This window comes from Oncorhynchus nerka, linkage group LG28, assembly GCF_034236695.1.
Source record: "Oncorhynchus nerka isolate Pitt River linkage group LG28, Oner_Uvic_2.0, whole genome shotgun sequence".
NCBI classification, from domain to species: Eukaryota; Metazoa; Chordata; class Actinopteri; order Salmoniformes; family Salmonidae; genus Oncorhynchus; species Oncorhynchus nerka.
This window is the reverse complement of record NC_088423.1, coordinates 414,165-437,752: the sequence shown is the minus strand read 5'-3', so window position 1 is coordinate 437,752 and position 23,588 is coordinate 414,165. Positions and strand designations below refer to the sequence as shown.

The following is a 23,588-nucleotide window of genomic DNA, read 5'->3' as shown; positions in this document are numbered from 1 at the left end:
TGGTAGGAGGCTTGGTTTACAGTATTAGTAGAGGTGGTATGAGGCTTGGTCTACAGTATTAGTAGAGGTGGTATGAGGCTTGGATTACAGTATTAGTAGAGGTGGTATGAGGCTTGGTTTACATTATTAGTAAAGGTGGTAGGAGGCTTGGTTTACAGTATTAGTAGGAGTGGTAGGTGGTAGGAGGTTTGGTTTACAGTATTAGTAGAGGTGGTATGAAGCTCGGTTTACAGTATTAGGAGTGGTTGTAGGTGGTAGGAGGCTTGGTTTACAGTATTAGTAGAGTTGGTATGAGTCTTGCTTTACAGTATTAGTAGAGGTGGTGTGAGACTTGGTTTACAGTATTAGTAGAGGTGGTGTGAGGCTTGGTTTACAGTATTAGTAGCAGTGGTACGTGGTAGGAGGCTTGGTTTACAGTATTAGTAGAGGTGGTATGAGGCTTGGTTTACAGTATTAGTAGAGGTGGTAGGAGGCTTGGTTTACAGTATTAGTAGCAGTGGTAGGTGGTAGGAGGCTTGGTTTACAGTATTAGTAGAGGTGGTATGAGGTTGGATTACAGTATTAGTAGCGGTGGTAGGTGGTAGGAGGCTTGGTTTACAGTATTAGTAGCAGTGGTAGGTGGTAGGAGGCTTGGTTTACAGTATTAGTAGAGGTGGTATGAGGTTGGTTTACAGTATTAGTAATGGTGGTAGGTGGTAGGAGGCTTGGTTTACAGTATTAGAAGAGGTGGTATGAGGCTTGGATTACAGTATTCGTAGAGGTGGTATGAGGCTCGGTTTACAGTATTAGTAGCGGTTGTAGGTGGTAGGAGGCTTGGTTTACAGTATTAGAAGAGGTAGTATGAGTCTTGGTTTACATTATTAGTAGAGGTAGTATGAGGCTTGGTTTACAGTATTAGTAGAGGTGGTATGAGGCTTGGTTTACAGTATTAGTAGGAGTGTTAGGTGGTAGGAGGCTTTGTTTACAGTATTAGTAGAGGTGGAATGAGGCTCGGTTTACAGTATTAGTAGCGGTTGTAGGTGGTAGGAGGCTTGGTTTACAGTATTAGTAGAGGTAGTATGAGTCTTGGTTTACATTATTAGTAGAGGTAGTATGAGGCTTGGTTTACAGTATTAGTAGAGGTGGTATGAGGCTTGGTTTACAGTATTAGTAGAGGTGGTATGAGGCTTGGTTTACAGTATTAGTAGAGGTGGTAGGTGGTATGAGTCTCGGTTTACAGTATTAGTAGAGTTAGTATGAGTCTTGGTTTACAGTATTAGTAGAGGTAGTAGGTGGTATGAGGCTTGGTTTACAGTATTAGTAGAGGTAGTAGGTGGTAGGAGGCTTCGTTTACAGTATTAGTAGAGTTGGTATGAGGCTTGGTTTACAGTATTAGCAGAGGTAGTAGGAGGCTTGGTTTACAGTATTAGTAGAGGTGGTATGAGGCTTGGTTTACAGTTTTAGTAGAGGTGGTATGAGGCTTGGTTTACAGTTTTAGTAGAGGTAGTATGAGGCTTGGTTTACAGTATTAGTAGAGTTGGTATGAGGCTTGGTTTACAGTATTAGTAGAGGTAGTATGAGGCTTGGTTTACAGTATAGGTAGAGGTAGTATCAGGCTTGGTTTACAGTATTAGTAGAGCTGGTGGGTGGTATGAGGATGTGTTTACAGTATTAGTACAGTTGTTATGAGGCTTGGTTTACAGTATTAGTAGAGTTGGTATGAGGCTTGGTTTACAGTATTATTAGAGGTGGTATGAGGCTTGGTTTACAGTATTAGTAGAGTGGGTATGAGGCTTGGTTTACAGTATTAGTAGAGTTGGTATAAGGCTTGGTTTACAGTATTAGTAGAGGTAGTATGAGGCTTGGTTTACAGTATAGGTAGAGGTAGTATCAGGCTTGGTTTACAGTATTAGTAGAGATGGTGGGTGGTATGAGGATGTGTTTACAGTATTAGTAGAGTTGGTATGCGGCTTGGTTTACAGTATTAGTAGCGGTGGTAGGTGGATGGAGGCTTGGTTTACAGTATTAGTAGCGGTGGTAGGTGGATGGAGGCTTGGTTTACAGTATTAGTAGCGGTGGTAGGTGGATGGAGGCTTGGTTTACAGTATTAGTAGCGGTGGTAGGTGGTAGGTGTCTTGGTTTACAGTATTAGTAGCGTTGGTATGCGGCTTGGTTTACAGTATTAGTAGAGGTGGTAGGAGGCTTGGTTTACATTATTAGTAGAGTTGGTATGAGGCTTGGTTTACGGTATTAGTAGAGGTAGTATGAGGCTTGGTTTACAGTATTAGTAGCGGTGGTAGGTGGATGGAGGCTTGGTTTACAGTATTAGTAACGGTGGTAGGAGGCTTGGTTTACAGTATTAGTAGAGGTGGTAGATGGTAGGATGCTTGGTTTACAGTATTAGTAGCAGTGGTAGGTGGTAGGAGGCTTGGTTTACAGTATTAGTAGAGGTGGTATGAGGTTGGTTTACAGTATTAGTAATGGTGGTAGGTGGTAGGAGGCTTGGTTTACAGTATTAGAAGAGGTGGTATGAGGCTTGGATTACAGTATTCGTAGAGGTGGTATGAGGCTCGGTTTACAGTATTAGTAGCGGTTGTAGTTGGTAGGAGGCTTGGTTTACAGTATTAGAAGAGGTAGTATGAGTCTTGGTTTACATTATTAGTAGAGGTAGTATGAGGCTTGGTTTACAGTATTAGTAGAGGTGGTATGAGGCTTGGTTTACAGTATTAGTAGGAGTGTTAGGTGGTAGGAGGCTTTGTTTACAGTATTAGTAGAGGTGGAATGAGGCTCGGTTTACAGTATTAGTAGCGGTTGTAGGTGGTAGGAGGCTTGGTTTACAGTATTAGTAGAGGTAGTATGAGTCTTGGTTTACATTATTAGTAGAGGTAGTATGAGGCTTGGTTTACAGTATTAGTAGAGGTGGTATGAGGCTTGGTTTACAGTATTAGTAGAGGTGGTATGAGGCTTGGTTTACAGTATTAGTAGAGGTGGTAGGTGGTATGAGTCTCGGTTTACAGTATTAGTAGAGTTAGTATGAGTCTTGGTTTACAGTATTAGTAGGTAGTAGGTGGTATGAGGCTTGGTTTACAGTATTAGTAGAGGTAGTAGGTGGTAGGAGGCTTGGTTTACAGTATTAGTAGAGTTGGTATGAGGCTTGGTTTACAGTATTAGTAGAGGTAGTAGGAGGCTTGGTTTACAGTATTAGTAGAGGTGGTATGAGGCTTGGTTTACAGTTTTAGTAGGTGGTATGAGGCTTGGTTTGCAGTTTTAGTAGAGGTAGTATGAGGCTTGGTTTACAGTATTAGTAGGTTGGTATGAGGCTTGGTTTACAGTATTAGTAGAGGTAGTATGAGGCTTGGTTTACAGTATAGGTAGAGGTAGTATCAGGCTTGGTTTACAGTATTAGTAGAGCTGGTGGGTGGTATGAGGATGTGTTTACAGTATTAGTACAGTTGTTATGAGGCTTGGTTTACAGTATTAGTAGAGTTGGTATGAGGCTTGGTTTACAGTATTATTAGAGGTGGTATGAGGCTTGGTTTACAGTATTAGTAGAGTTGGTATGAGGCTTGGTTTACAGTATTAGTAGAGTTGGTATAAGGCTTGGTTTACAGTATTAGTAGAGGTAGTATGAGGCTTGGTTTACAGTATAGGTAGAGGTAGTATCAGGCTTGGTTTACAGTATTAGTAGAGATGGTGGGTGGTATGAGGATGTGTTTACAGTATTAGTAGAGTTGGTATGAGGCTTGGTTTACAGTATTAGTAGAGGTGGTATGAGGCTTGGTTTACAGTATTAGTAGAGGTGGTATGAGGCTTGGTTTACAGTATTAGTAGAGGTGGTATGAGGCTTGGTTTACAGTATTAGTAGAGGTGGTAGGTGGTATGAGTCTCGGTTTACAGTATTAGTAGAGTTAGTATGAGTCTTGGTTTACAGTATTAGTAGAGGTAGTAGGTGGTATGAGGCTTGGTTTACAGTATTAGTAGAGGTAGTAGGTGGTAGGAGGCTTCGTTTACAGTATTAGTAGAGTTGGTATGAGGCTTGGTTTACAGTATTAGCAGAGGTAGTAGGAGGCTTGGTTTACAGTATTAGTAGAGGTGGTATGAGGCTTGGTTTACAGTTTTAGTAGAGGTGGTATGAGGCTTGGTTTACAGTTTTAGTAGAGGTAGTATGAGGCTTGGTTTACAGTATTAGTAGAGTTGGTATGAGGCTTGGTTTACAGTATTAGTAGAGGTGGTATGAGGCTTGGTTTACAGTATAGTAGAGGTAGTATCAGGCTTGGTTTACAGTATTAGTAGAGGTGGTGGGTGGTATGAGGATGTGTTTACAGTATTAGTACAGTTGTTATGAGGCTTGGTTTACAGTATTAGTAGAGTTGGTATGAGGCTTGGTTTACAGTATTATTAGAGGTGGTATGAGGCTTGGTTTACAGTATTAGTAGAGTGGGTATGAGGCTTGGTTTACAGTATTAGTAGAGTTGGTATAAGGCTTGGTTTACAGTATTAGTAGAGGTAGTATGAGGCTTGGTTTACAGTATTAGTAGAGGTAGTATCAGGCTTGGTTTACAGTATTAGTAGAGATGGTGGGTGGTATGAGGATGGTTTACAGTATTAGTAGGTTGGTATGAGGCTTGGTTTACAGTATTAGTAGCGGTGGTAGGTGGATGGAGGCTTGGTTTACAGTATTAGTAGCGGTGGTAGGTGGATGGAGGCTTGGTTTACAGTATTAGTAGCGGTGGTAGGTGGATGGAGGCTTGGTTTACAGTATTAGTAGCGGTGGTAGGTGGTAGGTGTCTTGGTTTACAGTATTAGTAGAGTTGGTATGAGGCTTGGTTTACAGTATTAGTAGAGGTGGTAGGAGGCTTGGTTTACATTATTAGTAGAGTTGGTATGAGGCTTGGTTTACGGTATTAGTAGAGGTAGTATGAGGCTTGGTTTACAGTATTAGTAGCGGTGGTAGGTGGATGGAGGCTTGGTTTACAGTATTAGTAACGGTGGTAGGAGGCTTGGTTTACAGTATTAGTAGAGGTGGTAGATGGTAGGATGCTTGGTTTACAGTATTAGTAGCAGTGGTAGGTGGTAGGAGGCTTGGTTTACAGTATTAGTAGAGGTGGTATGAGGTTGGTTTACAGTATTAGTAATGGTGGTAGGTGGTAGGAGGCTTGGTTTACAGTATTAGAAGAGGTGGTATGAGGCTTGGATTACAGTATTCGTAGAGGTGGTATGAGGCTCGGTTTACAGTATTAGTAGCGGTTGTAGGTGGTAGGAGGCTTGGTTTACAGTATTAGAAGAGGTAGTATGAGTCTTGGTTTACATTATTAGTAGAGGTAGTATGAGGCTTGGTTTACAGTATTAGTAGAGGTGGTATGAGGCTTGGTTTACAGTATTAGTAGGAGTGTTAGGTGGTAGGAGGCTTTGTTTACAGTATTAGTAGAGGTGGATGGAGGCTCGGTTTACAGTATTAGTAGCGGTTGTAGGTGGTAGGAGGCTTGGTTTACAGTATTAGTAGAGGTAGTATGAGTCTTGGTTTACATTATTAGTAGGTGGTAGTATGAGGCTTGGTTTACAGTATTAGTAGAGGTGGTATGAGGCTTGGTTTACAGTATTAGTAGAGGTGGTATGAGGCTTGGTTTACAGTATTAGTAGAGGTGGTAGGTGGTATGAGTCTCGGTTTACAGTATTAGTAGAGTTAGTATGAGTCTTGGTTTACAGTATTAGTAGAGGTAGTAGGTGGTATGAGGCTTGGTTTACAGTATTAGTAGAGGTAGTAGGTGGTAGGAGGCTTCGTTTACAGTATTAGTAGAGTTGGTATGAGGCTTGGTTTACAGTATTAGTAGAGGTAGTAGGAGGCTTGGTTTACAGTATTAGTAGAGGTGGTATGAGGCTTGGTTTACAGTTTTAGTAGAGGTGGTATGAGGCTTGGTTTACAGTTTTAGTAGAGTTGGTATGAGGCTTGGTTTACAGTATTAGTAGAGTTGGTATGAGGCTTGGTTTACAGTATTAGTAGAGGTAGTATGAGGCTTGGTTTACAGTATAGGTAGAGGTAGTATCAGGCTTGGTTTACAGTATTAGTAGAGCTGGTGGGTGGTATGAGGATGTGTTTACAGTATTAGTAGAGTTGGTATGAGGCTTGGTTTACAGTATTGGTAGAGTTGGTATGAGGCTTGGTTTACAGTATTAGTAGAGGTGGTATGAGGCTTGGTTTACAGTATTAGTAGAGTTGGTATGAGGCTTGGTTTACAGTATTAGTAGAGTTGGTATAAGGCTTGGTTTACAGTATTAGTAGAGGTGGTATGAGGCTTGGTTTACAGTATTAGGTAGAGGTAGTATCAGGCTTGGTTTACAGTATTAGTAGAGATGGTGGGTGGTATGAGGATGGTTTACAGTATTAGTAGAGTTGGTATGAGGCTTGGTTTACAGTATTAGTAGCGGTGGTAGGTGGTATGAGGCTTGGTTTACAGTATTAGTAGAGGTGGTAGGTGGAGGCTTGGTTTACAGTATTAGTAGAGAGTGGTAGGTGGTAGGAGGCTTGGTTTACAGTATTAGTAGAGGTGGTATGGAGGCTTGGTTTACAGTATTAGTAGAGAGTGGTATGAGGCTTGGTTTACAGTATTAGTAGAGGTGGTAGGTGAGGCTTGGTTTACAGTATTAGTAGGTGGTAGGTGGATGGAGGCTTGGTTTACAGTATTAGTAGAGGTGGTATGAGGCTTGGTTTACAGTATTAGTAGAGGTGGTATGAGGCTTGGTTTACAGTATTAGTAGAGGTGGTAGGAGGCTTGGTTTACAGTATTAGTAGAGGTGGTATGAGGCTTGGTTTACAGTATTAGTAGAGGCTTGGTTTACAGTGGTAGGTGGTAGGAGGCTTGGTTTACAGTATTAGTAGTGGTAGGTGGTAGGAGGCTTGGTTTACAGTATTAGTAGAGGTGGTATGAGGCTTGGTTTACAGTATTAGTAGAGGTGGTAGGTGGTAGGAGGCTTGGTTTACAGTATTAGTAGAGGTGGTATGAGGCTTGGTTTACAGTATTAGTAGAGGTGGTAGGAGGCTTGGTTTACAGTATTAGTAGAGGTGGTATGAGGCTTGGTTTACAGTATTAGTAGAGTGGTAGGTGGTAGGAGGCTTGGTTTACAGTATTAGTAGAGGTGGTATGAGGCTTGGTTTACAGTATTAGTAGAGGTGGTATGAGGCTTGGTTTACAGTATTAGTAGAGGTGGTATGAGGCTTGGTTTACAGTATTAGTAGGTAGTGTTAGGTGTATTAGGAGGCTTGGTTTACAGTATTAGTAGAGGTGGTATGAGGCTTGGTTTACAGTATTAGTAGGTTGTAGGTGGTAGGAGGCTTGGTTTACAGTATTAGTAGAGGTAGTATGAGGCTTGGTTTACAGTATTAGTAGAGGTAGGTATGAGGCTTGGTTTACAGTATTAGTAGAGGTGGTATGAGGCTTGGTTTACAGTATTAGTAGAGGTGGTATGGAGGCTTGGTTTACAGTATTAGTAGAGGTGGTAGGAGGTGGTATGAGGCTTGGTTTACAGTATTAGTAGTAGGTGGTAGGAGGCTTGGTTTACAGTATTAGTAGAGGTGGTATGAGGCTTGGTTTACAGTATTAGTAGAGGTGGTATGAGGCTTGGTTTACAGTATTAGTAGAGGTAGTATGAGGCTTGGTTTACAGTATTAGTAGAGGTGGTATGAGGCTTGGTTTACAGTATTAGTAGAGGTGGTATGAGGCTTGGTTTACAGTATTAGTAGAGTTGGATAGGAGGCTTGGTTTACAGTATTAGTAGAGGTGGTATGAGGCTTGGTTTACAGTATTAGTAGAGGTGGTATGAGGCTTGGTTTACAGTATTAGTAGAGGTGGTAGGTGTAGTCTTGGTTTACAGTATTAGTAGAGGTGGTATGAGGCTTGGTTTACAGTATTAGTAGAGGTAGAGGTGGTATGAGGCTTGGTTTACAGTATTAGTAGAGGTGGTATGAGGCTTGGTTTACAGTATTAGTAGAGGTGGTATGAGGCTTGGTTTACAGTATTAGTAGAGGTGGTATGAGGCTTGGTTTACAGTATTAGTAGAGGTGGTATGAGGCTTGGTTTACAGTATTAGTGGTAGTGGAGGCTTGGTTTACAGTATTAGTAGAGGTTGGTATGAGGCTTGGTTTACAGTATTAGTAGAGTTGGTATGAGGCTTGGTTTACAGTATTAGTAGAGTTGGTATGAGGCTTGGTTTACAGTATTAGTAGAGGTAGTATGAGGCTTGGTTTACAGTATTAGTAGAGGTAGGTATGAGGCTTGGTTTACAGTATTAGTAGAGCTGGTTGGTATGAGGCTTGGTTTTTACAGCTTGGTTTACAGTATTAGTAGAGGTGGTATGAGGCTTGGTTTACAGTATTAGTAGAGGTGGTATGAGGCTTGGTTTACAGTATTAGTAGAGGTGGTATGAGGCTTGGTTTACAGTATTAGTAGAGGTGGTATGAGGCTTGGTTTACAGTATTAGTAGAGGTGGTATGAGGCTTGGTTTACAGTATTAGTAGAGGTGGTATGAGGCTTGGTTTACAGTTAGTAGAGGTGGTATGAGGCTTGGTTTACAGTATTAGTAGAGGTGGTATGAGGCTTGGTTTACAGTATTAGTAGAGGTGGTAGGTGGAGGCTTGGTTTACAGTATTAGTAGAGGTGGTATGAGGCTTGGTTTACAGTATTAGTAGAGGTGGTATGAGGCTTGGTTTACAGTATTAGTAGAGGTGGTATGAGGCTTGGTTTACAGTATTAGTAGAGGTGGTATGAGGCTTGGTTTACAGTATTAGTAGAGGTGGTAGGTGAGGCTTGGTTTACAGTATTAGTAGAGTGGTATGAGGCTTGGTTTACAGTATTAGTAGAGGTGGTATGAGGCTTGGTTTACAGTATTAGTAGAGGTGGTATGAGGCTTGGTTTACAGTATTAGTAGAGTTGGTATGAGGCTTGGTTTACAGTATTAGTAGAGGTGGTGGTGAGGCTTGGTTTACAGTATTAGTAGAGGTGGTATGAGGCTTGGTTTACAGTATTAGTAGAGTAGGTGGTATGAGGCTTGGTTTACAGTATTAGTAGAGGTGGTATGAGGCTTGGTTTACAGTATTAGTAGAGGTGGTATGAGGCTTGGTTTACAGTATTAGTAGAGGTGGTATGAGGCTTGGTTTACAGTATTAGTAGAGGTGGTATGAGGCTTGGTTTACAGTATTAGTAGAGGTGGTATGAGGCTTGGTTTACAGTATTAGTAGAGGTGGTATGAGGCTTGGTTTACAGTATTAGTAGAGGTGGTATGAGGCTTGGTTTACAGTATTAGTAGAGGTGGTAGGAGGCTTGGTTTACAGTATTAGTAGAGGTGGTATGAGGCTTGGTTTACAGTATTAGTAGGAGTGGTATGAGGCTTGGTTTACAGTATTAGTAGAGGTAGTATGAGGCTTGGTTTACAGTAGTAGTAGAGTTGGTATGAGGCTTGGTTTACAGTATTAGTAGAGTTGGTAGGAGGCTTGGTTTACAGTATTAGTAGAGGTGGTATGAGGCTTGGTTTACAGTATTAGTAGGAGGCTTGGTTTACAGGTGGTATGAGGCTTGGTTTACAGTATTAGTAGAGTGGTAGGAGGTGGTGGTAGGTGAGGCTTGGTTTACAGTATTAGTAGAGGTGGTATGAGGTTGGTTTACAGTATTAGTAACGGTGGTAGGTGGTAGGAGGCTTGGTTTACAGTATTAGTAGAGGTGGTATGAGGCTTGGTTTACAGTATTAGTAGAGGTGGTATGAGGCTTGGTTTACATTATTAGTAAAGGTGGTTGGAGGCTTGGTTTACAGTAGGAGTGGTAGGTGGTAGGAGGTTTGGTTTACAGTATTAGTAGAGGTGGTATGAGGCTCGGTTTACAGTATTAGGAGTGGTTGTAGGTGGTAGGAGGCTTGGTTTACAGTATTAGTAGAGTTGGTATGAGGCTTGGTTTACAGTATTAGTAGAGTTGGTATGAGGCTTGGTTTACAGTATTAGTAGAGGTGGTATGAGACTTGGTTTACAGTATTAGTAGAGGTGGTATGAGGCTTGGTTTACAATATTAGTAGAGGTGGTATGATGCTTGGTTTACCGTATTAGTAGAGGTGGTAGGAGGCTTGGTTTACAGTACTAGTAGCAGTGGTAGGTGGTAGGAGGCTTGGTTTACAGTATTAGTAGAGGTGGTATGAGGTTGGTTTACAGTATTAGTAGAGGTGGTAGGTGGTAGGAGGCTTGGTTTACAGTATTAGTAGCAGTGGTAGGTGGTAGGAGGCTTGGTTTACAGTATTAGTAGAGGTGGTATGAGGTTGGTTTACAGTATTAGTAACGGTGGTAGGTGGTAGGAGGCTTGGTTTACAGTATTAGTAGAGGTGGTATGCGGCTTGGTTTACAATATTAGTAGAGGTGGTAGGAGGCTTGGATTACAGTATTAGTAGAGGTGGTATGAGGCTTGGTTTACAGTATTAGTAGAGGTGGTATGAGGCTTGGTTTACAGTATTAGTAGAGTGTTAGGTGGTAGGAGGCTTGGTTTACAGTATTAGTAGAGGTGGTATGAGGCTTGGTTTACAGTATTAGTAGTGGTTGTAGGTGGTAGGAGGCTTGGTTTACAGTATTAGTAGAGGTGGTATGAGGCTTGGTTTACAGTATTAGTAGAGGTGGTATGAGGCTTGGTTTACAGTATTAGTAGAGGTGGTATGAGGCTTGGTTTACAGTATTAGTAGAGGTGGTATGAGGCTTGGTTTACAGTATTAGTAGAGGTGGTATGAGGCTTGGTTTACAGTATTAGTAGAGGTGGTATGAGGCTTGGTTTACAGTATTAGTAGAGGTGGTATGAGTCTTGGTTTACAGTATTAGTAGAGGTAGTATGAGTCTTGGTTTACAGTATTAGTAGGTAGTAGGTGGTATGAGGCTTGGTTTACAGTATTAGTAGAGGTAGTAGGTGGTAGGAGGCTTGGTTTACAGTATTAGTAGAGTTGGTATGAGGCTTGGTTTACAGTATTAGTAGAGGTGGTATGAGGCTTGGTTTACAGTATTAGTAGAGGTGGTATGAGGCTTGGTTTACAGTATTAGTAGAGTTGGTATGAGGCTTGGTTTACAGTATTAGTAGAGGTAGTATGAGGCTTGGTTTACAGTATAGGTAGAGGTGGTATGAGGCTTGGTTTACAGTTTTAGTAGAGGTGGTATGAGGCTTGGTTTACAGTATTAGTAGAGTGGTATATGAGGCTTGGTTTACAGTATTAGTAGAGGTGGTATGAGGCTTGGTTTACAGTATTAGTAGAGGTGGTATGAGGCTTGGTTTACAGTATTAGTAGAGGTGGTATGAGGCTTGGTTTACAGTATTAGTAGAGTGGTGGTATGAGGCTTGGTTTACAGTATTAGTAGAGTGGTATGAGGCTTGGTTTACAGTATTAGTAGAGGTGGTATGAGGCTTGGTTTACAGTATTAGTAGAGGTGGTATGAGGCTTGGTTTACAGTATTAGTAGAGGTGGTATGAGGCTTGGTTTACAGTATTAGTAGAGGTGGTAGGAGGCTTGGTTTACAGTATTAGTAGGAGTGGTATGAGGCTTGGTTTACAGTATTAGTAGAGGTAGTATGAGGCTTGGTTTACAGTAGTAGTAGAGTTGGTATGAGGCTTGGTTTACAGTATTAGTAGAGTTGGTATGAGGCTTGGTTTACAGTATTAGTAGAGTTGGTATGAGGCTTGGTTTACAGTATTAGTAGAGTTGGTATGAGGCTTGGTTTACAGTATTAGTAGAGGTGGTATGAGGCTTGGTTTACAGTATTAGTAGAGTTGGTATGAGGCTTGGTTTACAGTATTAGTAGAGGTGGTATGAGGCTTGGTTTACAGTATTAGTAGAGGTGGTATGAGGCTTGGTTTACAGTATTAGTAGAGGTGGTATGAGGCTTGGTTTACAGTATTAGTAGAGGTGGTATGAGGCTTGGTTTACAGTATTAGTAGAGTGGTGGTATGAGGCTTGGTTTACAGTATTAGTAGAGGTGGTATGAGGCTTGGTTTACAGTATTAGTAGGAGGTGGTATGAGGCTTGGTTTACAGTATTAGTAGAGTGGTATGAGGCTTGGTTTACAGTATTAGTAGAGTTGGTATGAGGCTTGGTTTACAGTATTAGTAGAGGTAGGATGAGGCTTGGTTTACAGTATTAGTAGAGGTGGTATGAGGCTTGGTTTACAGTATTAGTAGAGGTGGTATGAGGCTTGGTTTACAGTATTAGTAGAGGTGGTAGGAGGCTTGGTTTACAGTATTAGTAGGAGTGGTATGAGGCTTGGTTTACAGTATTAGTAGAGGTAGTAGAGGCTTGGTTTACAGATGCTTAGAGTTGGTTTAGGAGGCTTGGTTTACAGTATTGGTAGGTGGTAGGAGGCTTGGTTTACAGTATTAGTAGAGGTGGTATGAGGCTTGGTTTACAGTATTAGTAGTAGGTGGTAGGAGGCTTGGTTTACAGTATTAGTAGAGGTGGTATAGGAGGCTTGGTTTACAGTATTAGTAGAGGTGGTATGAGGCTTGGTTTACAGTATTAGTAGAGGTGGTATGAGGCTTGGTTTACATTATTAGTAAAGGTGGTAGGAGGCTTGGTTTACAGTATTAGTAGGAGTGGTAGGTGGTAGGAGGTTTGGTTTACAGTATTAGTAGAGGTGGTATGAGGCTCGGTTTACAGTATTAGGAGTGGTTGTAGGTGGTAGGAGGCTTGGTTTACAGTATTAGTAGAGTTGGTATGAGTCTTGCTTTACAGTATTAGTAGAGGTGGTGTGAGACTTGGTTTACAGTATTAGTAGAGGTGGTGTGAGGCTTGGTTTACAGTATTAGTAGCAGTGGTAGGTGGTAGGAGGCTTGGTTTACAGTATTAGTAGAGGTGGTATGAGGCTTGGTTTACAGTATTAGTAGAGGTGGTAGGAGGCTTGGTTTACAGTATTAGTAGCAGTGGTAGGTGGTAGGAGGCTTGGTTTACAGTATTAGTAGAGGTGGTATGAGGTTGGATTACAGTATTAGTAGCGGTGGTAGGTGGTAGGAGGCTTGGTTTACAGTATTAGTAGCAGTGGTAGGTGGTAGGAGGCTTGGTTTACAGTATTAGTAGAGGTGGTATGAGGTTGGTTTACAGTATTAGTAATGGTGGTAGGTGGTAGGAGGCTTGGTTTACAGTATTAGTAGATGTAGTATGAGGCTTGGTTTACATTATTAGTAGAGGTGGTAGGAGGCTTGGTTTACAGTATTAGTAGAGGTGGTATGAGGCTTGGTTTACATTATTAGTAGAGGTGGTAGGAGGCTTGGTTTACAGTATTAGTAGGAGTGTTAGGTGGTAGGAGGCTTGGTTTACAGTATTAGTAGAGGTGGTATGAGGCTCGGTTTACAGTATTAGTAGCGGTTGTAGGTGGTAGGAGGCTTGGTTTACAGTATTAGTAGAGGTAGTATGAGTCTTGGTTTACATTATTAGTAGAGGTAGTATGAGGCTTGGTTTACAGTATTAGTAGAGGTGGTATGAGGCTTGGTTTACAGTATTAGTAGAGGTGGTAGGTGGTATGAGGCTTGGTTTACAGTATTAGTAGAGGTAGTATGAGGCTTGGTTTACCGTATTAGTAGAGGTGGTATGAGGCTTGGTTTACAGTATTAGTAGAGGTAGTATGAGTCTTGGTTTACAGTATTAGTAGAGGTAGTATGAGTCTTGGTTTACAGTATTAGTAGAGGTAGTAGGTGGTATGAGGCTTGGTTTACAGTATTAGTAGAGGTAGTAGGTGGTAGGAGGCTTGGTTTACAGTATTAGTAGAGTTGGTATGAGGCTTGGTTTACAGTATTAGCAGAGGTAGTATGAGGCTTGGTTTACAGTATTAATAGTGGTGGTAGGTGGATGGAGGCTTGGTTTACAGTATTAGTAGAGTTGGTATGAGGCTTCGTTTACAGTTTTAGTAGAGGTAGTATGAGGCTTGGTTTACAGTATAGGTAGAGGTGGTATGAGGCTTGGTTTACAGTTTTAGTAGAGGTGGTATGAGGCTTGGTTTACAGTTTTAGTAGAGGTAGTATGAGGCTTGGTTTACAGTTTTAGTAGAGGTGGTATGAGGCTTGGTTTACAGTTTTAGTAGAGGTGGTATGAAGCTTGGTTTACAGTATTAGTAGAGGTGGTATGAGGCTTGGTTTACAGTATTAGTAGAGGTGGTATGAGGCTTGGTTTACAGTATTAGTAGAGGTAGTATGAGGGTTGGTTTACAGTATTAGTAGAGTTGGTATGAGGCTTGCTTTACAGTATTATTAGAGGTGGTATGAGGCTTGGTTTACAGCGTTAGTAGAGGTGGTATGATGCTTGGTTTACAGTTTTAGTAGAGGTGGTAGGAGGCTTGGTTTACAGTATTAGTAGCGGTGGTAGGTGGATGGAGGCTTTGTTTACAGTATTAGTAGCGGTGGTATGAGGCTTGGTTTACAGTATTAGTAGAGGTGGTATGAGACTTGGTTTACAGTATTAGTAGAGGTGGTATGAGGCTTGGTTTACAGTATTAGTAGAGGTGGTATGAGGCTTGGTTTACAATATTAGTAGAGGTGGTATGAGGCTTGGTTTACAGTATTAGTAGAGTTGGTATGAGGCTTGGTTTACACTATTCGTAGAGGTAGGATGAGGCTTGGTTTACAGTATTAGTAGAGGTGGTATGGTGCTTGGTTTACAGTATTAGTAGAGGTGGTATGAGGCTTGGTTTACAGTATTAGTAGAGGTGGTAGGAGGCTTGGTTTACAGTATTAGTAGGAGTGGTATGAGGTTTGGTTTACAGTATTAGTAGAGTTGGTAGGAGGCTTGGTTTACAGTATTAGTAGAGTTGGTATGAGGCTTGGTTTACAGTATTATTAGAGGTAGTATGAGGCTTGGTTTACAGTAGTAGTAGAGTTGGTATGAGGCTTGGTTTACAGTATTAGTAGAGTTGGTAGGATGCTTGGTTTACAGTATTAGTAGAGTTGGTATGAGGCTTGGTTTACAGTATTAGTAGAGTTGGTATGAGGCTTGGTTTACAGTATTAGTAGAGTTGGTATGAGGCTTGGTTTACAGTATTAGTAGAGTTGGTATGAGGCTTGGTTTACAGTATTAGTAGAGTTGGTATGAGGCTTGGTTTACAGTATTAGTAGAGGTAGTATGAGGCTTGGTTTACAGTATTAGTAGAGTTGGTATGAGGCTTGGTTTACAGTATTATTAGAGGTGGTATGAGGCTTGGTTTACAGCGTTAGTAGAGGTGGTATGATGCTTGGTTTACAGTTTTAGTAGAGGTGGTAGGAGGCTCTGTTTACAGTATTAGTAGAGTGGGTAGTTGCTATGAGAGCTATAAAGTGTGTGGAACTTTACAAAGTAATGTGTATGTGTATCTGATGTATATGTTAGCACTCAGTTTCCACTCTAACCACAAATATCTGATGTTTTAATGATGCTTTGTTAGGTCATTAACACTGGCACCGCGTCTGTTGTGGTATACAGACATTGTTTCTCCTTTAGAACTGTGAATCCTGTTGGGAAGTTGAATCATTTCGCTACATAGCTCTGCTTTCCAATAGACCTGGGTTCAAATAATATTTGAAATTATTTAAAATACTATCAGGGCTTGATTGACCTTACCTGGCACAATGGAACCAATAGAATCGTCACAAAACTACAATCCCTGCCCTTCTGGCACTCCAGACAGGCAAAAACAAACACTCAAAAGTATTTGAATGATCTCAAATAATATTTGAACCCAGATCTGCTCTGCCCTAATGTTGCATAACATACCTAGTAAATCACTACCTTGTCACTGGCCTTTAAAAACTGGGCCTGCTCTGATCCGAGGCTAACATCCGAGGCTAACATCCTACGAATTGATTTGAGGGAAGGGGAAAGGGAATTGTCTCATAGCTGGCATTGAGCGCCTCTGTATCCCAGAGCTGATTAAAGGAATAAATGTTTTCTTATTGGTTATCACGCAACACTGTTGTAACGTTATGGTATGAGCTCATGGACTGGCATCCACTCACTTCCTATAGATGGACAGCTGTAGCCATAGAGATATAACAGCTGTAGCCATACCAGTGTTCTCTTGCTGTAGCTACACAATACACTGTAGCAGAATCCACAGGGCACAGGGGTCAGGGCAGAGTAGGGGGCATATAGGTTCAGAAGTACAGCCCTCACATATGGCATAACATGAAAAGACATGACATAACATCACATAACATGGCATAACATCACATAGTGTTACATAACATGACATCTGAGAACACACTTTACGATGAGATTGATACGCTGATTTACTGCACTTTTACCATGTTCTTCCTTGGGAAATGAAAATATGCCAAATTAGACAAAACAAAATGGTTTATTTAAGCAATAAGGTCAGAGGGGGTGTGGTATATGCCAATATACCCCGGCTGAGGGGTCTTCTTAGACTGTTCTCTTTCTCTCTATCGCATCTCTATCTCTCTAGGTTTGCGAGCCAGAGAACCCCTGCAAAGACAAGACCCACAACTGTCACCGTTCAGCTGAGTGTATCTACCTTAGCCACTTCAGTGACCCCATGTATAAGTGTGATTGTAGGATAGGCTATGCCGGGGATGGCTTCATCTGTGGAGAGGACTCTGACCTAGACGGATGGCCCAATCAGAACCTGGTGTGTGACGCCAACGCCACCTATCACTGCAGGAAGGTAACAGACCCTAACATTATGTTTCCTGTGCCACATTAAGCCTAGTCCATAGTCCTTGATTAAACCTAGACCTTCCTGGACTAGTCCTGGAATAAAATTTGTTTCAATTGAGATTTTCAATTGAGCATGCACTTTAGTCGAGGACTAGGCTTAATCTAGGTCCAGGAAACTTTTATCCTCAATACCAGACCTGCAGATTTTCCATATTTTTCCAATCTTACAGCATGTCACTCGTTGATAGTTCTTCCTGTGGCTATTTCTAAAACTGTTTCCATTTCTTTATCAATCTTTAACAGGATAACTGCCCCAACCTGCCTAACTCTGGACAAGAGGACTTTGACAAAGACGGCCAGGGAGATGCTTGCGACAAGGATGATGACAATGATGCAATCGTGGATGAGAGAGTAGGAGACCTTTTTTAACGGCCCTGTGAAGTCCAAAATATTATTGTCCTTTGTTTTAATATATATATTTCCACACTATGAGGTTGGAATAAAGTGTGAAATTCTGAAAATGATGATAATGCCTCCTGAAATTTAAACTTGTTTTGCATGGGTGGAGTTTTGACCTGCCTGGCGATATAAGCTAATAGACCAATAACAAAGATAGTTTCAAACCTAGCTACTTATGCCTCCCATTAGGCTTCTCCAATTAGGCCTCTCACTCAGACCACTCCCAGACACTCCTAGCAAAATTATTGCTTGAGAAATTGCTCTTTGCTAAGAAGCTATTTTTGTTTATTTTCAACCATTTTAATTGAAAACAATAACAGTTAGGTACTTGATTGTTACTCAGAAAAGATTTAATATTGAGATAAAAATGCCTGTGTTGGACCTTTAAGGAAAATGTATTAAATGGGTGAAAAGATATTCAGTAACTCTTGGTAGGACAATAGAAGTTTGCTTCAAGGGTCAATGTTTTATTGTTAAAACCAACACATTTCGGCAAATGCCTTCATCGGGGTATTTAGATGAATTAAATAGGAAATCAAATGCCTTCATCGGGGTATTTAGATGAATTAAATAGGAAATCAAATGCCTTCATCGGGGTATTTAGATGAATTAAATAGGAAATCAAATGCCTTCATCGGGGTATTTAGATGAATTAAATAGGAAATCAAATGCCTTCATCGGGGTATTTAGATGGTATTTAGATAGATGAATTAAATAGGAAATCAAATGCCTTTCGGGGTATTTAGATGAATTAAATAGGAAATCAAATGCCTTCATCGGGGTATTTAGATGAATTAAATAGGAAATCAAATGCCTTCATCGGGGTATTTAGATGAATTAAATAGGAAATCAAATGCCTTCATCGGGGTATTTAGATGAATTAAATAGGAAATCAAATGCCCTCTTCAAGCAACGGACGCTTTAATAATTCTCATTTTGATTCTCTGTCTCTCTCCTCAGGACAACTGTCCTCTCCTGTATAACCCCAGACAGTTTGACTTTGATAAAGATGATGTGGGTGACCGTTGTGATAACTGCCCCTACGAACACAACCCTGCCCAGATTGACACTGACCACAACGGCGAAGGAGATGCCTGTGCTGTCGACATTGATGGAGATGGTACCAGTTATTTCTGACCAAATGACTAAAGAATATGCTTCACTGTTATATCATAGTTAGGGGATAGGCTCCTTCAACTCTTGACTTTTATATGCCTCTAATGTATTATTTAAAGTGATCATTTATCTCCTTCCCCAGAGTCAGATGAACTCGCCGACACCATTTTTATGTCTTTGCATGCGGTTTGAAGGAAGTTGCTAACTCGCGCTAGCTCAATTGCTAGTTAGTGTTAACTCAATGGCTGGACGTCTATGGGTATCTGCTAACATTCTAGTCTTGTGCTAATGCTAGTTAGCATTGGCTTGTGAAACTTCCTCTAACTTCCTTCAAACTGGAAACAAAGACATATAAATGCTATCCACAAGTTCATCTGACTCTGGGAGGTAGATAATGTGCCTCATTGCCAAAATCCCCAAGTGTCCCTTTAACAGTACTTGGTAATGGGTACTAAGAAGATATTTCATGGATTATTGCGGGATAGTAAATCATGCAAAGGAATGACTAGCTGGCAGATTTGCGATTAATCTTTTCACCCTCAACTATCAACTGATTGATTAGCATTAGCTCGGGGCGGCAGGGTAACCTAGTGGTTAGAGCGTTGGACTAGTAACAAGAAGGTTGCTGAGCTGACAAGGTACAAATCTGTTGTTCTGCCCCTGAACAGGCAGTTAACCCACTGTTTCTAGGATGTCATTGAAAATAATAATTTGTTCTTAACTGACTTGCCTAGTTAAATAAAGGTTAAAAAAAATATATATATATGCCACATGCAAGCAAATATCTAAGATTATGACTCAAGATAAGTCCTGCACACATAATATTACAATTTCCTTTTCATTGTCCATTTCCCCTTTCCTTTAGAAATCCCAAATGAGCAAGACAACTGTCCGTACGTGTACAACAATGACCAAAAGGACACTGACATGGATCGAGTGGGTGACCAGTGTGACAACTGTCCTCTATTACACAACCCTGACCAGGTAGGAAAAAGAAACAGTCACTATTACACTACTTGTGTAATTACAAAAGCTACCCCATTGCCATTAGGGTTGCTAAATTCCAGAAACATTATAACAATTCCCAGAAATCCCAGTTGCAGTTGGAGGATTCACTCCCTCCTTATTCCTCATTCCAGGAATCTCCCAACCGGGAATTCTGGAAAACATTTAGAAAAGTTCTGGAAAATCAAGCTGATATCTGTAACCCTCCCCTCTCCTCTCTAACAGGCTGACACAGACAATGACCTGTAACTCTCCTCTCTAACAGACTGACACAGACAATGACCTGTAACTCTCCTCTCTCCTCTCTAACAGGCTGACACAGGATATGACCTGTAACTCTCATCTCTAACAGGCTGACACAGGATATGACCTGTAACTCTCCTCTCTAACAGGCTGACACAGACAATGACCTGTAACTCTCCTCTCTCCTCTCTAACAGGCTGACACAGACAATGACCTGTAACTCTCCTCTCTAACAGGCTGACACAGACAATGACCTGTAACTCTCCTCTCTAACAGGCTGACACAGACAATGACCTGTAACTCTCCTCTCTAACAGGCTGACACAGACAATGACCTGTACCTCTCCTCTCTAACAGGCTGACACAGACAATGACCTGTAACTCTCCTCTCTCCTCTCTAACAGGCTGACACAGACAATAACCTGTAACTCTCCTCTCTAACAGGCTGACACAGACAATGACCTGTAACTCTCCTCTCTAACAGGCTGACAATAACAATGACCTGTAACCCTCCTCTCTAACAGGCTGACACAGTCAATGACCTGTAACTCTCCTCTCTCCTCTCTAACAGGCTGACAATAACAATGACCTGTAACCCTCCTCTCTAACAGGCTGACACAGTCAATGACCTGTAACCCTCCTCTCTCCTCTCTAACAGGCTGACACAGAATATGACCTGTAACTCTCCTCTCTAACAGGCTGACACAGACAATGACCTGTAACTCTCCTCTCTCCTCTCTAAAAGGCTGACACAGACAATGACCTGTAACTCTCCTCTCTAACAGGCTGACAAAGAATATGACCTGTAACTCTCCTCTCTAACAGGCTGACACAGACAATGACCTGTAACTCTCCTCTCTCCTCTCTAACAGGCTGACACAGACAATGACCTGTAACTCTCCTCTCTAACAGGCTGACAGACATTGACCTGTAACCCTCCTCTCTAACATGCTGACATAGACAATGACCTGTAACTCTCCTCTCTAACAGGCTGACACAGACAATGACCTGTAACCCTCCTCTCTCCTCTCTAACAGGTTGACACAGACAATAACCTGTAACCCTCCTCTCTCCTCTCTAACATGCTGACACAGATAATGACCTGTAACCCTCCTCTCTCCTCTCTAACAGGCTGACACAGACAATGACCTGTAACTCTCCTCTCTAACAGGCTGACACAGATAATGACCTGTAACTCTCCTCTCTCCTCTCTATCAGGCTGACACAGACAATGACCTGTAACCTCCTCTCTAACAGGCTGACACAGACAATGACCTGTAACTCTCCTCTCTCCTCTCTAACAGGCTGACACAGACAATGACCTGTAACCCTCCTCTCTCCTCTCTAACAGGCTGACACAGACAATGACCTGTAACCCTCCCCTCTCCTCTCTAACAGGCTGACACAGACAATGACCTGTAACTCTCCTCTTTCCTCTCTAACAGGCTGACACAGAATATGACCTGTAACTCTCCTCTCTAACAGGCTGACACAGACAATGACCTGTAACCCTCTCCTCTCTAACAGGCTGACACAGACAATGACCTGTAACCCTCATCTCTCCTCTCTAACAGGCTGACACAGACAATGACCTGTAACTCTCCTCTCTAACAGGCTGACACAGACAATGACCTGTAACTCTCCTCTCTAACAGGCTGACACAGACAATGACCTGTAACTCTCCTCTCTACTCTCTAACAGGCTGACACAGACAATGACCTGTAACTCTCCTCTCTAACAGGCTGACACAGACAATGACCTGTAAGTCTCCTCTCTAACAGGCTGACACAGAATATGACCTGTAACTCTCCTCTCTAACAGGCTGACACAGACAATGACCTGTAACTCTCCTCTCTCCTCTCTAACAGGCTGACACAGACATTGACCTGTAACCCTCCTCTCTAACAGGCTGACATAGACAATGACCTGTAACCCTCCTCTCTAACAGGCTGACACAGATAATGACCTGTAACCCTCCTCTCTAACAGGCTGACACAGACAATGACCTGTAACCCTCCCCTCTCCTCTCTAACAGGCTGACACAGATAATGACCTGTAACCCTCCTCTCTCCTCTCTAACAGGCTGACACAGACAGTGACCTGTAACCCTCCTCTCTCCTCTCTAACAGGCTGACACAGACAGTGACCTGTAACCCTCCTCTCTAACAGGCTGACACAGATAATGACCTGTAACCCTCCCCTCTCCTCTCTAACAGGCTGACACAGACATTGACCTGTAACCCTCCTCTCTAACAGGCTGACATAGACAATGACCTGTAACCCTCCTCTCTAACAGGCTGACACAGACAATGACCTGTAACTCTCCTCTCTCCTCTCTAACAGGCTGACACAGACATTGACCTGTAACCCTCCTCTCTAACAGGCTGACACAGACAATGACCTGTAACCCTCCTCTCTAACAGGATGACACAGACAATGACCTGTAACCCTCCTCTCTCCTCTCTAACAGGCTGACACAGACAATGACCTGTAACCCTCCTCTCTCCTCTCTAACAGGCTGACACAGACAATGACCTGTAACTCTCCTCTCTCCTCTCAAACAGGCTGACACAGACAATGACCTGTAACTCTCCTCTCTAACAGGCTGACACAGATAATGTCCTGTAACTCTCCTCTCTAACAGGCTGACACAGACAATGACCTGTAACCCTGCTCTCTCACAGGCTGACACAGACAATGACCTGTAACAATGACCTAACCTCCTCTCCTCTCTAACAGGCTGACACAGACAATGACCTGTAACCCTCCTCTCCTCTCTAACAGGCTGACACAGACAATGACCTGTAACCCTCCTCCTCTCTAACAGGCTGACACAGACAATGACCTGTAACCCTCCTCCTCCTCTCTAACAGGCTGACACAGACAATGACCTGTAACTCCTCCTCTCTAACAGGCTGACACAGACAATGACCTGTAACTCTCCTCTCTAACAGGCTGACACAGACAATGACCTGTAACTCTCCTCTCTAACAGGCTGACACAGACAATGACCTGTAACTCCTCTCTCCTCTCTAACAGGCTGACACAGACAATGACCTGTAACCTCTCCTCTCTAACAGGCTGACACAGACAATGACCTGTAACCCTCCTCTCCTCTCTAACAGGCTGACACAGACAATGACCTGTAACTCTCCTCTCTAACAGGCTGACACAGACAATGACCTGTAACCTCCTCTCTCCTCTCTAACAGGCTGACACAGACAATGACCTGTAACAGGCTGACACAGATAATGTCCTCTCCTCTCTAACAGGCTGACACAGACAATGACCTGTAACCTAACTCTCCTCTCTCCTCTCTAACAGGCTGACACAGACAATGACCTGTAACTCTCCTCTCTAACAGGCTGACACAGACAATGACCTGTAACCCTCCCTCTCCTCTCTAACAGGCTGACACAGACAATGACCTGTAACTCTCCTCTCTAACAGGCTGACACAGACCTCTCTCCTCCTCTCTAACAGGCTGACACAGACAATGACCTGTAACCCTCCTCTCTCCTCTCTAACAGGCTGACACAGACATGACCTGACCCTCCTCTCTCCTCTCTAACAGGCTGACACAGACAATGACCTGTAACCCTCCTCTCTCCTCTCTAACAGGCTGACACAGACTAACATGACCTGTAACCCTCCTCTCTAACAGGCTGACACAGACAATGACCTGTAACCTCTCTCTCCTCTCTAACAGGCTGACACAGACAATGACCTGTAACCAATCCTCTCCTCTCTAACAGGCTGACACAGACAATGACCTGTAACCCTCTCCTCTCTAACAGGCTGACACAGACAATGACCTGTAACCCTCCTCTCTAACAGGCTGACACAGACAATGACCTGTAACTCTCCTCTCTCCTCTCTCTAACAGGCTGACACAGACAATGACCTGTAACCCTCCTCTCTAACAGGCTGACACAGATAATGACCTGTAACCCTCCTCTCTCCTCTCTAACAGGCTGACACAGACAATGACCTGTAACCCTCCCCTCTCCTCTCTAACAGGCTGACACAGATAATGACCTGTAACCCTCCTCTCTCCTCTCTAACAGGCTGACACAGACAGTGACCTGTAACCCTCCTCTCTAACAGGCTGACACAGACAATGACCTGTAACCCTCCTCTCTCCTC

The 23,588-nt window shown here is 42.4% G+C and overlaps 1 protein-coding gene across 2 annotated transcripts in view; it reads left to right on the top strand.

Moving 5' to 3' along the window:
* LOC115127473 (thrombospondin-2-like) overlaps positions 1-23,588 on the top strand; it is a 138,232-nt gene that overhangs the window by 84,297 nt on the left and 30,347 nt on the right. For both annotated transcript variants that reach the window (XM_065012591.1, XM_065012592.1), the window contains exons 12-15: positions 16,409-16,627; positions 16,924-17,031; positions 18,040-18,199; positions 19,061-19,179. In XM_065012591.1, coding sequence (XP_064868663.1) covers positions 16,409-16,627; positions 16,924-17,031; positions 18,040-18,199; positions 19,061-19,179 — 606 coding nt within the window. The remainder of the gene's footprint in view (positions 1-16,408; positions 16,628-16,923; positions 17,032-18,039; positions 18,200-19,060; positions 19,180-23,588) is intronic.